At 35.9% G+C, this 18,874-nt stretch overlaps 1 protein-coding gene across 1 annotated transcript; it reads right to left on the bottom strand.

Annotated features, from left to right (window-relative positions):
- Positions 1-11,119: 11,119 nt before the first annotated feature.
- Positions 11,120-18,632, bottom strand: LOC145169428 (uncharacterized). The gene is made up of 11 exons (XM_079087979.1): positions 18,465-18,632; positions 17,279-17,498; positions 17,093-17,170; positions 16,587-16,954; positions 15,913-16,488; positions 15,667-15,821; positions 15,363-15,565; positions 15,145-15,284; positions 14,755-15,047; positions 14,571-14,671; positions 11,120-11,612 (listed from the first exon to the last, which is right to left on the bottom strand). The coding sequence occupies exons 2-11, from the start codon at positions 17,466-17,468 to the stop codon at positions 11,524-11,526; spliced, it is 2,193 nt and encodes a 730-aa protein (XP_078944105.1). The 5' UTR covers positions 17,469-17,498; positions 18,465-18,632; the 3' UTR covers positions 11,120-11,523.
- Positions 18,633-18,874: the final 242 nt, after the last annotated feature.

Raw genomic sequence — 18,874 nt, 5'->3', positions numbered from 1 at the left:
ACAAATACTTACACAGTTTAAATCATTTAACACCTGTATAAAAAATCAATTATATGCCCATCTCAAATAGACAAACAATATATAAACACATAGCACGTAATTTCATAGCAAATACTTCGTATTTATGTGTTAGAAGAAAGTAACTACGCACTCACACATATAAACAACAATATACTTAATACATTCAAACAATACTTGTATTATTATCGTGTTTATGAAAGGGACTATACACTCACTTGATCAGAAGATGACCGGACAAGACTATGGCTCTAAGAGTAGTACTTCTTCGGTGAAACTGGAAGATCTTCACACACCGGGCTTCTCACAGGCAGAGCTTCGGCTCGGAAACTCTTTTCTTCTCGGGATCTTCGGGCTCCGGGACTTGCTTCGTGTCTCGGGATGATACCGGGGATTCGGGGGGTTAAAATAGGGCTTAGAGAGGGTATCGGGAGTGGGAGAGAAGAGATAGAGCAACCAAAATCGGTTGACCCTCGATTTCTATTTATAGGGTCATTTTTCAGCTCTCACGTCGTGAATTTTAAGTTCTCACGTCGTGAATTCAATAGTCATCAGGTGCGTCATCGCCACTTGCGTCTGTCAGGCTTCAGAAGTCATAAATACTGAGTTCACGTCGTAAACACTGTATTCACGTCGTGAACTCTGACAGTTTTGGGGTTTCGCGCCCCGAACTTCAGAAATTCATAACTTTCGCATACGAACTCCGTTTTCGACGTTCTTTATATCCACACGTAGGTGAGATTATGCTCTACAACTCTCGTTTAGACTTCGTCGGCTAATTTTGACTTTATTTTTATTATATTATTTTTAGTAGGCCGGGACAGGAAAACTACGCTCGAAATTCATAACTCCATCTGAACTCCGTTTTCGTCTGTCTTTTTACCGTTGCACTACCATTTACGAGATCTTCAATTCTCATTTATATTGTTTCGGCTAAAAACCGCTCGATCTCAAATCGAGTATTCGGGCTGCACACTGCTAAGTCGAAACTTCGGAAAATCATAACTTCCTCATACGAAGTCAGATTTGGGCGTTCTTTTTATGCACACTCTCGGTTTAACTACTTCTATGACTTTCGTTTAGATCGCTAAGGCCAAATATCGCTCTAACGTAAATTCACTATTTACGTCGCGCTGTGTCGTGCCGGTTCTGTCGCGAAACTTCGACAGGTCATAACTTCTTCGTTATAACTCGGATTTCGGCGTTCTTTATATGTACGGAATCCTTGTAACATATACTACAACTTAGTTAAGATTATTCATCCTAAATAATCTTCTATCAAAAAGTCATTTTTGACGCTTATCGTCTCTAAATTGACTAGCCCGGATCTACAGGCGTTACAATTTTGCCGCCACCGGTCGCCACCTTGGGTGGCTGTGTGCTTTCGGGTGCGCTTGGACTGATGTTGGAGTGCTTTTGGTGTTGTTTTGGCCTAAGATCATAACCACCACCACCACGAGGTGGTGGTCGCCGCCGTGAGCCGTCATTGACCACCACCACCCGAGGTGGTAGTGGGTGGTACCCGACTTGTTAGACTTTAATTAATGTAAAAACTTAACTATTGGATTAATTGATTTGTGATTTGGTTGGAAACCCTAATTAGGGTTTAGAAAACCCTAATTTTTGGGAATGTGAGTTTTGGATTTGTCGGGACCCGCGTTGGACCGTTGGATTTGGAATTTTGACTGATGCCCGATTACTTTGTATGTTTGGTCTAGTGGAGTAATGGACTTAATGGATTAATCCCTTAATGGATTAAGCCCTTAATGGATTAAGTCCTTAATGGGTTAAGTAAGAACACTTAACCCTAATCGTCATTTTTATGTGAAAAACCCTAATTAGGTTTGGGTTCTTGTTGGGCCATTTCTTGGGTTGAGTTGTTGTGGGCCTTCGTGGGCCAAATGGGAACAAGTTTATGGACTAAGGAAATTATTGGGCTTTAGGATAATGCCCATTGGAAAGGCTTAGGCCCAATTTGAAAATGTAGGCCATAGGTGGGCCATAATTGGGCCTTGATGATTATGGATATTGGACCATTGGAATGCCAAGTGTTTGGACTTGAACAAATTTTTGGGCCTTAAGGTAAGACCATGTAGAGGTTTGGGCCCAATTTGGAAAATCGGGCCATATGTTGGGCCTTGGTTGATTATTTGGCTTTTGGGCCTTCAGAGTGTGAGTTTGGGCCTTGGTTTTGAACCAAGCTAGGTTAGGGGATAAAATGGTCCTTTACCCCAAGCATGGACTTATGGTTATGTATTAGAACCCAATTATTAATTGGGTGTTGTTTTGATGTTGACAGTTCGGGAATCTGTCAACCAGCAGCTGAAGTTTTATCTGCGGGACTTCAGTTGTGCGAGGTGAGTCTCTTCACTATACCAATGGGTCTAAGGCACCAAGGCCGGCCCATTTTATGAGATGTGGATTGCTAGATTGATTATGTGTTGTGGATATGGCATGTGTATGGAAGAACCCGAGGGGGGGGGGTCCCGTGGCAGTAGATTAAGACCATGTGGGGTTTCCCATGGCATTTGGTGTAAGACCTTGGAGGGTTTCCATGGCATCCTAGTATTTTTGTATGTTTAGCTTGTATGATATTTCTTTGGTTAGCTAAGACCATGTGAGGGTTCCCATGCAATTAGTTATATGTGGTATGCTAGTTGATTGTGTGGTATTTGGTATGCTAGTTGTCTTTGTGATACTTGCATGGAAGACCCCGGGGGGTTCCCGAGGCAGATGGATATAAGACCATGTGGGGGTTCCTATGGCATTCCAGTCTAAGACCATGGGGGGGGGGGGGGGGTCCCATGGTAGTGGGCTAAGACCATGAGGGGGTTCCTATGGCACCCGTAGTAAGACCTTGGAGGGTTTCCATGGCTTCCTTATATGTTTATATGCATGGCTTGTGTAGTTGATATGATTTATGTGATTATGTGTATAAGACCTTGGAGGGTTTCCATGGCTCCCTTATATGATTGATATGGCCTATGTGATTGATATGGTTTATGCGATTATGTGGATTATGTGGGGTATGCTCTGGGGAACTCACTAAGCTTCGTGCTTACAGTTTTGTTTATGGTTTCAGGTATCATTGGTTTGGAAAGGAAGGGTCCGGCTTGATCGCAGCGCACACACCCATGTTTTCCGCTTTATATGATTTTGGGACGTAACTCTGATAAACGTTTTAATTAAGTAATGTTTTGAATGATCGGATGAAGTAACATTTGTGTTTGACTATAATAAAAAAAATGAAATTTTTACCCTTGATTTTTGGGTCGTTACAGGATCCACATATTTTCATTCGGAAACTTGTTTGATCAGCAACGTTTTCCGAGGTTTGGATCTTTTCCGGTGTTTGCATTTTACTTCCTTCAGACTGGTTACATATGGTCTCGGACCATCATTCGGACCGATTAAAGTTCTAGAGCGGTTCACTTCGACCTTGATTGACGAGTCATTGGTTGTGCTTTGGGAGTTCGGGTTTGCATTTCGGTTATCAACATTACTTCGGTTCAGCATTATGGTTCTTCAGCAACGGGTTTATCATATATATTCTACAGTGTTTGTTCAGTTCGGCAATACGTCACCAAGTCTACCCATGACCCAAAAAAATAATATCCTCATTTTTACGGGTAGATGCTCACATCAAGGGGGAGCGTACAATGCTCCATCATATCTGACGTATTCTCTTGCCCGATTTCATGATTATTTTTTTATCTTTATTGCATTTTTGATAAAAAAAAAATAAGGGGAGAATCATGAGCATCCATTATGAGTTTATTATTGGAGTTTCGACATTAGAGACATTTGAAGATGGAGATCGATTTAGTAATGTGATGTGACACTGATTTTTTATCTTTACAGATTGAATTTTCGTCATTACTATATGTTCTTCGAATTACGATTATTTATCTTCAGACTCTACATTTTGGGATGTCTCATTTGTGTTTGCATCCGGATCAGATTTTATGATTTCTCGAGTTCGGATTTGCGATATTTTGAAGACGAAGATTATTTTGACGATGTGACGTGGCACTTATTTTTGATCTTCCGATCAAATTTTTGGCATTGCTAGACCATGTCTTCGGATTCACATTATTTATCATTTTGACTTCACTTTGGGATGCTTCACATTTTCAGTAGGTTATTCTTCAAAGATTATTTGGTGCATTATCACTCGAGTTCAGAATATTGAAGACGTTGTGTGATTCGAAATTGTGTTCTTCGGTTCTACAGTTGAGGGGGAGACTGTGAACATGATTGGTTGTTGGGGACTGATCAGTTTCAAAGATTGGGATTTCATATTTTATTCAAAGTTGGGACCTATGTATGTTCTTTGATGATAGAGATTCCATTGCCAGATTCCGAGATCACGACTGCTTCAGCTTTTTCGAGATACTTCAACACCAATACCTACTCGTCAGATGTTCTGCATTTTATCACTGCTAATTACCCTCACCATTTATGAGCATTTAGAGGGAGATTGTTGGAGCATGAAAATGCTCTACAATGATGAGTGATTTATTAGGCTTGAATATTCCCTTGTATGAGAGTATATTCCCTCCACTAGTATATAAAGTGGAGGTGAGTAGACATTTTGTATTATGACTGCACCCATGTAGACTTCAGATTAGAGAGAGTGCTTGGCTGGGGATTCTCCCTAGCCATGAGTTGTTCTTGTAACATGTTGATTCTCTCTATCTATCCATAACAGTTTACTCACATATTTTGTTCATCATTGTTCATACGATTATCTTCTTGATATTATATTTCCGCACCAATCCAATTGAGAAATGAGAACCTACAGATGTGGAGAACACCCTCCCTTTCTTCCATCTATTGACTGACACACATCCGATCCCTTCTCCCTCAAACACGGGACGTTAGATGAACATAACCCTGTTGTAGAGAATGACATCCCAAGCCATTAGCCGACCACCCATCCTTAGGTTTCAATCCTTGGGTCGATCATCACATTCGCTTCCTACATAAGTCCCGTGACTCAAACTGGCACTACTTCGAACAAGGTCTTCGACAACTTAAGATCAACTAATTCGTACAGATCTGTACCCTTCAGGTCTAAACTTCCATGACCACTTGGGCCCGAACAAGCCCCAAATTCACCCTCATCCAGAGTAACCATAACCAAAAGACCGACAACATGAGGACGAGCTATAACTAACCCCAATGCTACACCACACTGTCTACCAACAACCAATTCCCTAACAGCCTTGTGACAGTTACTGGTCCTCGTACGAATCATGTGCTTCTAATAGTATGGGCCCATACTACCTTCTACACCTATCTGTATTTGTTTCGGGAATCATCCCAAAGTTCTAGGTCACTATTCCCGACCACGGCTAGGTGTACTAAAACACACCTATACGCTCAAAATATCCACAAGCTACACTTCTTAGATTCTCATCCTAGGATTCCTATCATACATATGTATGCATTGACATACCATAACACCTTTCATAGGTCACTAGGAACTCCACCACACCCTGCTATCCTGTTGGAGAGAAACTTATATCAATGTCAACCAACCATCATACGAATACTAACCACATGCAACTAGAATTAGGGAGTCCTTCAATTGAGAGATCCAACACTACAACGGTTGGACTCAAACAAGAGTTGTGCAATAGGCCAGACCATGCAATCTGGGACTATCTAATCCTAGGTGCATGAATTCCTAACTTACTCACATAATAGTTAACTAATATCAACATAGGTTTCAAATAGCACAAAGCAATCAAGAGTCAAACAATCAATCTACTAGGAAATACCTAGGCTATAAGGTATCTCAAATATCAGGAAACTCTAACATGAAATTCCTGAAAGATCCTTGGCTTGTCCACTAGCATGCATTTCTGAAAATTCTCATATCAACAGATATATAACCAATATGGATATTTTGGGATACCACTTCCTTGAGCTCTAGCTAACTATACACAACCCATCTTCCTTTCTTCTTTTAAGTTCATTATTTTTCAAAAAGTTTATAAAAATTTCTCAAATCCTTAGTTTGAGTTTGGAATCAAACGAGTGTTCATCCAAATCCCTTAAAGAAGAGCTCTGATACCAACTTGTAACGTCCCAAATTCCAAAATATTTTTTTTAAAAAATAGAATAAACAACCATTTTTATAGAGTTACATTCAAGTCAAACCATGTTCATAAACTATAATTCAAAATCAAATTTATATGGAAAACAATGTGGAATCTCAAATAATAAAACCGTTGATATGTGTGTGTACGTACAATCCCTCCTCCGTAATCCAATAAGCACCCTAAAAAAACATTTGAATCCACAACTGTAAGACAAAGCTTAGTAAGTTTCCCCAAAATCCCCCATCCAACAATACACATACAATGCATGCACACATGAGCCTACAATCTGACTGCACCACCTCGTAAGGCCTACAATACAACTGGACTGTTCTCATGAGCCTACAACATATATTTGGACCACTCCCTTGGGCCTACAGTCTGACTTGACCACCTCATAAGGCCTACAGTACACCTGGACCGCCCGGGTATCTTGGCTTACAGCACAAAGCAGGACCACCTCAACCCAACCATAATATGTCGACATATGCAAACAGATAAATAATAAACAGGAAAGCACAAGTAATCATAACATATCTACCAATATAACATATCACTACATTATACCAACATCCTACATAAAAGGATACATACTGCAGTACAAAGTATGGTGAGAAAACCCACCTGAACTAAACAGTGGAAGCTCAATAAAATTCTCACCAATAGAACAACTAACTCGAGCTACTTAAAGTCAAACCAAGACTATCCCTTAGCTAAATACTCGATTCTACCAAAGTTTGACCAAAAGTCAAACCGGTCAAAAAGTCAACGGTCAAAGTCAACATCCAAAAGTCAACTTAGCTAGCAACCACGTCGTGGCCAAGCATTTGCCATGTCGTGGTGCGGCCTATAGCCGATCGCAAAGAAACTGACCACCACACTGTGGTCTTGCCTTGACCATGCCGTGGTCTTCCCTGATCCAGCAACCCCAAAAAGACTTAATCCATTAAGTCTAAGCTTCCAACACTCAGATCTGATTCCTTATAATATCTAAATGGATAAAGTTTCCAACTTTATCCATTAAGAAGCTCCAAACAAGCAAGATCTAAAACCCTAGATCATAATATGTCTAAAACACACTTTTCTTCATGCATGGAATAAAGAGAGCTCTTGCATGTACTCTCTAGTCCACCAAATGACCAAATCTGAACCCAAACATTACTCAAAAGATCAAGAGTTTTCCAAACTCTATGGAAAAAGCATCAAATGGGACCAAAACTCAATAAAATGGACCAAAACACTAAATACACCTAGATCCAAAGATTAAATGCAATAAAGTTTAGAACTTTATGACTTACAAAGGTCTAGAAGGTAGATGAAAGTTGAGATCTTCAATTGCCAAGCTTCAAGGACTAATCTTGTATGAAGCCTCACTCTAAAACCACCAAAAACACTCCAAAAATGGATGATAGGAAATGGAAGAAGCTCAAACTATGAAGAGGGAGGCTAGCGTTGCTCCCAATGAGTTCTAAATGAGATAAAGGTTGAGAAAATGTCCCAAAGCATGAATCCTTACCTTTAAATACGTTGAAAACCCTAAAAATCATGGGCTTGGGCCTGCCCATCTTCCACTTTATAGAAGACAATTCTCCATTCTGTGGCGATTACCACGACGTGGAAGACAATTCTCCACTTCGTGACGATGGGTTTTCACCTAAATCCATTCCAACTTTAAATAATCATAACTTCTTCGTTTCAACTCCGTTTTTGGACGATCTTTATATGCACACGAAGGTATTGGCGAGCCCCACAATTCTATCTAGTTACTTTTGAATAAAAACATACCGAACTAAAATCATTAATTCATGCAAGAAGCCAAAATTATCACGTTTCCCATTTTACCCTTTGCTTCAAGGCACAATTTGAGAGCTTTAATCACTTAACCAGCATTATCAATATCTGATAGGGTCTAAACTGTATTCCTTTGAAACTCAATACCTTTACTCAATCAAATTACGACCCACTATCCTAAAATTAGAAACATTGTGGAAACTATGTGTTACAACCTAACAGTTGAAAATAATTGGATGTTAAAGGGAGGACCTTATCAACAACGAAATCTGCTCATAAAGACCCTTTATGTAAAATTGAAAGCTTAAAACGTGAAACCCTAATTTTTTTTTTTTACTAACATATGGATCAAATTTACATTTTTCTCTCTTTATAAACATTTTTTATTATAGAAATGACATCATAGTTTTTATTTTCTTCATTGTAGGAGAAGAGAAATCGACTCGGTACCATACCAATATAATGGTGGGTTAATCGAATATTAAGTCAAGGGGCATTTTAGGAAAGTTAGATATTTAAGTTTTATTTTATTGTTTTAGAGTTTGAGTAGGTTTCTATTTTAATTAGTATATATAGTTGTAATAGTTTGCTTTTTTAATAGAGAAAGAACCCACATTTTGGTGAACCTTTGGAATCAATTAAATACTCTTTTTTCCTTCCGCTCTCTTTTGGCCTTTGCTTTCTTTTTCTGGTTGTTCGGCAGTCCTTACAACACAAGAAAACTATTTCTTGTTTTCTATCTACATTTGGTATCAGAGACTAGAGCTCGTGAAGACGTAGGGCGGCCGGTTTGAGAGTCGGTTTCAAAAAAAGTGTATCCTTTCGCTGCGAGGCAAACGCAACGGGAATCAGGTTACGTTGAAGGGGGTGTGATTCACTTTTGATCGCAAGCATCCCCGGTTTCTCTTAATCAAGCTTGTTGTAACGTAGCGAGAGACTAACTAAACGGACGTGAAGACATCAAAGCGGGTGGTTTTGATTCGGATTGTTTTTGCAGGTGACGAAAGACGGTAAAGGTGGTCGTGACCTTGTCGTGTTCTGTGGAAATGTGCTCTCGGAACAAGCTTGATTAAAGAGGTCGAGGTTGTCAAAAGAGAGAATAGGATGTCGATAGTTAAAGAAGCAGCTTCGATGTCATATCAAGTTCCAATTTTGACTCCAACGAATTATCTGGTGTGGTTAATCAAAGTCAAGGCGATTATGGGTGCACATGACATATGGGAGATGGTTGAACCGAGGGCGTTCGGTGGAAGAATCTCTAAGATTAGGAGCGATCAACAAAGATATGGATGTCAAGACAAGAAATGAATTGACAAACAACACGGTGTCAGCATTATGGCGGTGGAAGTTCAAATCATGTGGCTTTGGATCTGGTCAGAGAGAGGTTGTGAATCCGGAAAAAGTCTAAATGGTAATGAACATGTCCAATGGGATGTCATGTTACATGTTACGTGTGTTGTGAACAATCAAAAGGTTGATAGAGGACTTTGATGTGACCGTGGTGAAGGTTGGGTGTCCGGAAAAGGTCGAGATTGAGATGGTTCAAAAAGAAGGTGATCAAAAGTTGTTGTGAATGAGTGGTATGACCAATCCGATTAAGGGGGTGATTGTTCGGTTAATTGGATATTAAGTCAATGGGCATTTTAGGAAAGTTAGATATTTAAGTTTTAAATTATTGTTTTAGTGTTTGAGCATGTTTTTATTTCAATTAGTATATATAGTTGTAATAGTTTGTTTTTTTAATAGAGAAAGAACCCATGTTTTTAGTGAATCTTTTGGAATCAAGTAAATACTTTTTTTCCTTGGGTTCTCTTTTAGCCTATGTTTTCTTTTTCTGGCTGTTCGGTAGTCCTTGCCACACAAGAAAACTGTCTACATATAATGTTTGATCTGAGCAGTTGATGTTGAGGTTAAATTATATTTTGAAATATAGAATCTTCTTTAATGTATTTACAGAAATAAAAGTATAAAAATAATGGAAGCTTTTGTTCAAACATAGAAATGTTGTATAAAGAAACGACAAGATATACCAACATATAAGGTTGTAATTAAACATATGAACCATTTCATCTATCAAAAAATTAGCGTGTCATAAATTACTTCATATGTTTTTCATAGAATAGTGAAAATTTCATCCCAAAAATATGTTTTTTTTTTCAAAACTTGGAATGTCATTTTCAAGTTAGGCAGACGATGAATTTAAGCCAAAATAAGAACAAATTTTGGTCACGAAAACTACAGTCTTAAAAAGAAAAAAAAAAAGGGGGGGGGGGGGGGGGGGATCGTTTTGTATGTTCATGCAATAATTGTAGTTGAATTTGTTATTTAATAACTGTATGTCTAGAACACAAGCTTTGAGTATAAAACCATTCAGGATGTTTGTCCTTAAGAGTTAAGACTATATGGATAATTGTTTTTAAAGTTTTATATTATGTAGGATGTTAATATATTTTTTATATATAAAAATAAATGGTTAATTTTGACATGCATAATATTGCTTGTAAGGTCACGTTCATGCTCCATTTTCAATTATTTTGGGAGATTTGATAAAAAAAAAAAGAATCAGGAAAGGAATATATTACAACCTACTTAGAGGAAAAATAAAGTATTTATTGAATTTTAAAGGAGGAAGTGTTTTCTAGGTGCCTAACTATATCAGCTATTATTTTATTTTATTAATTAGTTTTAGGATACAAGAGACCAAATAGGACCAAAGATTCATTGTCTAACACTGATCTAAGATATTATTCCGTTAATTAAACATGACATGATATTCATGTCCATTGGCATCTTCAATAGCCAAGTCATGTAAAATAATCGTCTTTATGTCGAAACTTTTTCAAAATGTCGTAGAAAGATTTATTTTGTTACTGATAATATGTGAACTTAACTGGTTATTAGCTTTTCCTACGTAAGTTATTGCAGAAAAAATGATAACTTGGAAATAAAAAGTTAGAAAAAATGAAATAAGACAAAGTTGGAGTCAATAATTCTCTCATTATTCATACTCTAAAAGTCATAAGCGTTAAAATTGAAAGTATAAGGTATAAAGACTTGAAATATTTGCAATAATAATGTAAAGAATAGAATATTGATTCAAAAGGATATGAATTATAAACTGAAACAAAATTTGAAGTACATACTACATACTCTTTTTTGTGCAATTCGTCCTTAAAATCAACAAAAAATTGGAACTGTTGATATGTTGAGAATTGGTGACCATAATTAATAAATTTTAAAAGTCAACACGACTTTATTACAAAGCATGAAGCATGCATCACACATTTCAACCTACTTGACAAAAACCTTCTTTCTCATAACTAAAGTCAATGCCTTATACAAAAATATGTTAATCGCCGACATCTAATCAAAATTATTATAAATAATATTTTTTATTATCCTATCCAAGAACAACATATATATGGACTCATTTCATTTGAACCATAGACATTGACCATGTTTAATTATCTTATACTATATATTATGCTTATACACAATGGTATAAACATAGAAGGAGAGATAGGTTTTTGATAGGTCTCAATCCCTAACCGGGCCCGTTTGTCCATGATAGATGGTGTACTTGCAGAAATGGTCAACAGTTCAAGTCTCAGCGACTACAGTCTGGAATTTCGTTTCCAGTGTTGATTGGACTCCGTGCATTTATCTTTAAAGGGTGCTCAGGGACATAGGATATACCTGTGTTGCAACAATTTATGGAACTTCTTTAATATCACAAAAATAGTGTTTTATCGGTCCAACCAAATTATATGCTCCTTATATCCCCATAAAACTGTAATATGTTTTGTTGTTGTATAAGGGGTTAAATGTGTTGCATCTATGAAACACAACTTTATATTTTTTTTCCAAATTTATGCAACAAATATAACAAAGTGGTTTCTTTCCGAGACAAAAACATAAACATGGAACATTATAACCGGAAATCAGTCACCTAATGAATGGCATGACGCCAGTTAAATGCTTATTTATACAACAATTTTTCACATTTTTTTCACTAATTTATGAAACAATGTTTCATTTTTATATTGATTTATGCAACGTTAGATATGCAATAATGTTTTACCTTTTTACCAAATTTATGCAACAATGTTTCTCTTTTTTACCAACTTATGCAACAATGGGAGACACTTTTTTACCAAATTAGGCAACAATGCTTCACTTCTATCCAATTTACGCAACAATGATTTATTTATTTACCAATTTATGCAACAATGTGTCATTTTATACCAATTTATGCAGCAATGTTTCATTTTTTAATCGATTTATGCAACGATGTTTCACCTTTTTACTAATTTATGGAACAATGTTTCACCTTTTTACTAATTTATGGAACAATGTTTTATTCTTTTACCATTTTATGCAACAACAGTTCACTTTTCAACATATTTATGCAACAATGTTTAACTTTTTCACCAATTTATGCAGCAATGTTTCACCTTTTTACTAATTTATGCAACAATGTTTCATTTTTATACGAATTTATGCAACAATGTTTATACCAATTTATGCAAAAGTGTTTCATTTTTTTATGGAATTTATGCTTCAATGTTCCAAAAGGAAGTAGAACCAATAAAACCAATAAAGATGTTGTTTTCCATTCATACCTGGAGTTGAATACCCCATTCAAGAATTGTTTTGGATCCAATCCATAGAAATCAATAGAAAAGGCAAATCTCTTCCCATTTATGCAACAATGTTTCACTTTTCTACATATTTATGCAACAATATTTAACTTTTTCACCAATTTATGCAGCAAAGTTTCAACTTTTTACCAATTTATACAACAATGTTAGCATATATATATATATATATATATATACTAATTCAATGATATTCACCTTTTTCAGCGGTATATGCAACGATATTTCACCTTTTTCACCAGTATATGCAACAATGCTTCATTATTATCAATATATGAAATAATGTTTCAGTTTTCATCAATTTATGCAACAATATTCCATTTTTTACTTTTACCAATATATGCAACAATGTTTCAGTTTTTTACCAATGCATGCAACAATGTGCTAAACAACCACTTAAGTCTCTCCCATTATAGACAAGGGTGATATGGGGAAATCAGCAAAAGAATGAGCATGTATTTAGTGGAGGGGTATTTTACTTAACAAATTGTTTGTAAGAAGGTAGAGGAAAGGAGGGTAAGTTATATTTTGTGAAATCTGGTAATTCAGGCTAGGGTCTCGATCAGTAGCAAATAATTATTGTTTATTTTGAGGGATTTGAAGTAAGGTTTTGATTATTGTTGTTGTTATTGATTTCTTCTTAAAACTTAAAAGTCAGTAGGCCCTAAGAAGTGTGGGTCAAAGGTTGGAAACAACAGAAGAAGGAATGAAAGAGGTGTTGTTGAAATGCAACAGCTCAGGAATCATTAATTGAGAAAATGAGAGACAGAGAATAAGAAGGGAAAAAGCTTTAATCCTGCAAAAAAAAAAAAAGAGTGGGAGTTTGGTTTTCAATCAAGGAAAATTGGACCCAGCCTCTAACAAGCAGCAAGCTTTCTCCTAAGGTTGTCCATGATCCAAACTATCTTTCTTCATCGTCAAATTTGTTCAATAAGAAGAGTAAACATGTATTTTGATAGCAAACATATAGATGCTACCCTACCCTACCCTGTATCTTTTTATCTTTTTATCTTTTTATCTTTTATCTTTTATCTTTTATCTTTTATTAGGAAGGACATGGTGATGGTGATGGTGAAGTGAGAATCGTCTGTAAAACTTGAAGGTGTCCTGTCCTCTGTTAAATAAAGTTAATGATGTGAAGGTTAAAAAAGCTTCTGAAAAGAAGTCAAAGAAACAAAGTCACACTCATAGCCAATGAAATCCAAAACTCAGCAACAACAGTGGAGGGAGTTTCAACATTTTTAAATGAATGTGTCATCTGATGGGTCTTAGGGATGACTGATTTGCTTGAAAATCATATCAACAAGAGTGTAAGAGTGAGATCATTGAAAGGTCAAATGGGTGAAGAAACAAGAAAGGAAGGAAATGAAATGAAATGAAGATGAGTGAGAAAGATGCCAACATAAGTAATGATAAGCTAGAAGAACAGGGGTGAATTTGGATGCTATACAACAAGCCAAGGACCAAGGTGGTGCGGTGCTTCTTTGAGGGCCGGACATTGCTAAGTCCCCCACCCCATTATAGACAGCGACCGCACCTAATTAGTGGAGAGGGGTATTTTAGGTATTTTTGGTTGTTGCAACAGTTTGTTTAAAAGAAGGTAGCAGGAAGGAGTGTAGGTTATCTGTTGTGAACTCCCTTGGGAGAGGCTAGAACTAACAAATCATTAGGGTTACCTTTATTCGTTTTGGTATTTTTGACAGATTTTAATCAATGCAGTAAGCATTTGATAAATATACTTATTGTTATCGTTATTGTTATTGATTTCTTCTAAAAAGTCAGTTTATAGCACATTTTTACCATTTTATGCAAATAATGTTTCATACTTTTTACCAATTTATACAACAATGTTTCTTTTTTTACCACTTTATGCAACCGACATGAATTATGCAGCCATGTTTTAACCACTGTAAAATATTGCATTTTTTGGTCCTAAAGCAAAACATTGTTGAATGAATAAATTGAGAAAAAAGGTGAAATATTGTTGCATATTTACCTTTTTCAACGTTAATCTGTAAAGAATCTAGAGTAATAATGCCATCAGTCAATGGAAGTAGCTCCAGCTTCACACTCACTGTGGATCGACCAGGAACACACCTGCTTCCAAATAAAAAACCCCAAATCCATTAAAATAATAATAATAATAATAAAATAAAAAGTTAAAAAGAGATGAGTCTTACCCTAGAGGAACTGTACTTTTTAACCACATATGTGTGCGACCAATATCAGTTTTAGAAACGGGAACTATTTGGTCACTATCAACACGACATCTTTGATCTAACACCTTAGAAACAGAGCAGAGTCTCTGAAGGGCAATATGGTCATTGCTCACTCTTTCATCAAACGGGGTCAATGGTGATGGTGATGCGGGTGAATAGTTTAAGGACACCATAGAAGAAGTAAACGAAGGTGGGGCAACTAATGTTAATGTTAAAGCCTCATTCGTCAAATTTGAAGCCTCAAGAGTTAAAACCTGACCACAAATGGAATTATCAATATTCAATACCATGAGCTTTTATATTGGATTTATCATAATCTTCTGTAAATATATTTTCGAATTATAAAAAAACCTGAATGGGTAAGTTAGGGATTGTGTTGTCTGATTGGAGAGTTTTTCTTGATGTTTGAGATGCAACGCTAACAGAGATCAAAATGTCCTTTTGAATATGTGGTTGCCAGTTTGTTGGCTGCTTAAAAAACAACCTCGATTCTGCATAATAAACTATTTATAATAAAAACAGAAAACAAACTATTATGAAGATTCAGAAATAGGGAAGTGAATTATTACCAGTATAGTTGGATGTGCATGATATAAGAATTGCATATCTATTAGAAGGTGAGGGACCACGATCCACATTGGTGAGGGTGAACACACTTGATCGTGTGCTTCCAGCCTGCAACTGTGATAATTGATAACTTCTCTTCACTTGAGCATTACAACATGAAATTGATGTAACTGGTTTCAGAATGAAGGAGTGTTCTTCACCTTTCCTGTCAAACGAAAATCTAGTCAACCAAATTGTTTTGACTTTTCACTATTTTGTCAAATGTCTAAAATAACCTTCAAGAAAATTTTAAGATTAAAGATTAACCTGAGGGGTAAACCTGGCAAACCATGATTATTGCCAGCTTCAATACATGTAATTGGTAGAGAGGAAGGAGTTCCATCTTTGGAAGACTCTTCACATATAACTGATATAGAATCCAAGTATATAACAATATCTGGTGCATGTGGAGGAGAAACATTCTGCATAATCAATGATTAATTAACTCCTAATATATATATTAACTTATGGTAAGATAAATTTTATATTCAACTTAGAAGAGAAAGTTTGGACCTTTATTTGAACACAAAGAAGATCTTCTGTATTGCATTCAGCAGCAAAGCAACGAATCTCTAAAGGTTTTATAATTTCAATTTTCCTTCTCCACCTTCTACCTGGTATATAAATACCTTCAAGCCCACAACAAACAGAGAACCTTTCTGGCTCAAGTAACACGCCTCTGAAAGATAAGAGCTCTTCATTATTTCTTTCACTCCCAGGGTTACTACTTGTTATGATTTGATTCCAATCATCTGGGCCCACATTTGGTCTAGTTTTAGATGGAATTGATGACATTGAATGACTTCTGAAATGACCTAATAAAAAATTCTGAGATCCAAATGAACTTGGGGAGTTGGGTTTTGTCAATGAGCTTCTAGCACTTGGATTGTGACTCATTTCTGGAAGTGATGATAAAAAAGTAGAATTTTTAACAGGAAGTAGCCATTTCAAGAGATCTCCATATGGGTCTTCTTTAGGTTGACTCAAGTTTTCTGAAGTCAATATTGTTGACTGATGTTTTCTGAATTGAAGGATTTCGAGAACTGGATCATTCAGAAAGTCTACACCAATGTTTACCTGTAAAAGCACCTGCATCCTTCCAAACAGGAAAACAGAATATAAATAAGTAATACATAGATAAAAAAAAAAATTGATTATAATTTATAAATGTTGTTTATGAAACATACCACTATGTCTCCATTAGGAAGCAAGCTACATTTGACATCATTTTTTGCAACTCCACCTGAGGTACTAGTATCAAGACTTCCTCTATCAAGTGATGTATTTATAGAACTAGAAGGGTTCTTATTAACATCTTTACTGGATTCCATCTGAAGGAAATGTCCTCCAATTGCTGCTGTTGATCCTTGAACTGTTGAATCGGTTTTCCTTTTTGACCAAAGAACTTCATCTGACTCAGCAATTCGAGCAAAAAAATGAGAATTCCTAAATCTTTTTAACAATTCTTGAGGATTTACTCTGTCTTCTTCCTTGCTCAGAGCTGAGTCACCAGCAACATTTGTGGATAAGGTTGCTAGGATATGAATTTGTTCACCTGGGTTTCAAATTATGTAATGTCTTACCACAAAATGGAAAGAAAAAAGAGAATAAAGGAGGTAATTATATAGTAAAAACTAAAAAGTTGCTCCCTTGAAAGATAAAAACATGACTATGTTTAGAGATGAATAACTACCTGGAAAAACAAAGGAACGATCCAAGGATTTGAATGATAACATATCTGATTCTTCATTCCAACCATCAGGAAGCTCCTCTGTGAAAGCATTTAACAGAAATGATGATTCATATAATGAATATGCATATAGACTATTACTGGATAGAGAAAAATAAAGTAATCAAGAAAAAAAATATGAGGACATACTGCATGGAATGGTAATAAATCCTTCGTCTTCATGAACATCAAGGTGTTTATCTACAACATTTAAGCGATTATTTGTATTCCATCCCCCCAGTATTTCATGTCTACTCCTAGATCCTTCACTTCTTCCTTCATAATCACTGGCAGATGACCTTTTCGCTACAAGATCATCTAATTTTGCAGCTAGCTTCATGTTGTTTTATTCTGCTTGAGGTTCACTCCTCTGAAATTCAAAATGACAAGCTTTCTTGAATTGACCTTGAAACAAATAGCTGGATTTTAAGCTATTATGCATGCTCGGTTGACTATTAGTCTATGTTGTTTACAACTTAAGCTAGTCTCATGAATCAATTTATCAAGATAGAAATATAAGGTTAAACAGTTGAACCCATTTTGACACCATTTGTTAGTGGTGAACATATATAACTGTATAAGCCTTTTGGAAAGTACCTAAGTGTTTGAAATTTATATGCACTGAACTCTGTCCATCCATTTATACACAGTTACACACTACCAAGAACACCTATATTTCTCTTAATTCTTTATTAACTTGGCAAACATTTGTTAACAAGGGCTAACCATCAAAGTTCTCACTTCTGTTTGTCTTTAATTTCATTAACCTCTCAATTAGTTTGGCAATGCAGAGTAGTAGTACCTATATCTACCAAAAAAGAAGTTGGTGAAATGCTGAAATATCATGGAACTTTACATCATCTGTTCTTAGAACTCAAACGCTTAAACAATCAACACATTTTCCTTCTTACTATTTGGCAGCTGTTAGTCAGAGGTTTAGTATTGAATTTGAAGAGCTTTGGTATCATACACGGGACTGATTTTGCTCCAATTCAAATCAGCTTCATTTCAGTTCCATTCAGATTATTTCTGATTAACATAGAAACTGAGAGTAATTATCACGCCAACTAAAAATGAGATTCTTTATCGTATGCCCTTGACACTTCCATTCAAACTATTTCTCAATCGAGTGATGTGTGACATGCTTTAGATTATCATTATCAATCGACATTTATCGAGACCGATCTTCTTGATCCATAATACGTATTACTTAAATTATTCAAGTGGAGTAAGAATTAGGGTTTTAAGAAAGAGCAAATTACGATATTTGTACGATAACACAAAAATGCATGAGAAATGTCTAGAAACGATCACAAAGGAGGGTAGGGAAGCAAACCAATCGGAGATCATGCCGGAAAAGAGAACTCTCGCCAATCGATTCAGGTAAAATAAACTGATGCAGTGAATCTACAAGACCAGTGACAAAACTTCAAAGATTTGTAGAAGTCGTTTGGTGGAGAACCGGAGATTTCCGTATAGCCTCCACATGAACGCACTATTAAACGTTTTTCTTTCCTCGCGTACTTCTATAAAAAAAATTATTATTTAACTAAAAAAATTTATTATATTAAATATTTTTAAGAGTATTGAATTTAAAGAAATCATAAATAGCTAACTAAGATGTATCATGACACTAGTGAAGTGAAGACCATGCCAACATCATCAAGGTATTTCACAATACAATTACTTTTTTAGATCATGTTCACCCGTAAAAATCCTTTCCATATATATATTTTTTTAAATATT

The sequence above is a fragment of the Lactuca virosa genome, chromosome 4 (genome assembly GCF_052849685.1).
Source record: "Lactuca virosa cultivar CGN04683 chromosome 4, Lactuca_virosa_CGN04683_v6, whole genome shotgun sequence".
Classification (NCBI taxonomy): Eukaryota; Viridiplantae; Streptophyta; class Magnoliopsida; order Asterales; family Asteraceae; genus Lactuca; species Lactuca virosa.
Note: the sequence above shows the minus strand (reverse complement) of the source record. Positions and strands in the feature narration are given on the sequence as shown.

Excerpts from the sequence above, each read along its gene's own strand:
- LOC145169428 (XM_079087979.1), bottom strand. The coding sequence starts at position 17,468 with ATGAAGCTAGCTGCAAAATTAGATGATCTTGTAGCGAAAAGGTCATCT. Across the intron at positions 16,489-16,586 it reads TTCCTAATGGAGACATAGTG|GTGCTTTTACAGGTAAACAT; the intron begins GTATGTTTCATA and ends GGAAGGATGCAG. Across the intron at positions 14,672-14,754 it reads AAAAGTACAGTTCCTCTAGG|GTGTGTTCCTGGTCGATCCA; the intron begins GTAAGACTCATC and ends ATTTGGAAGCAG.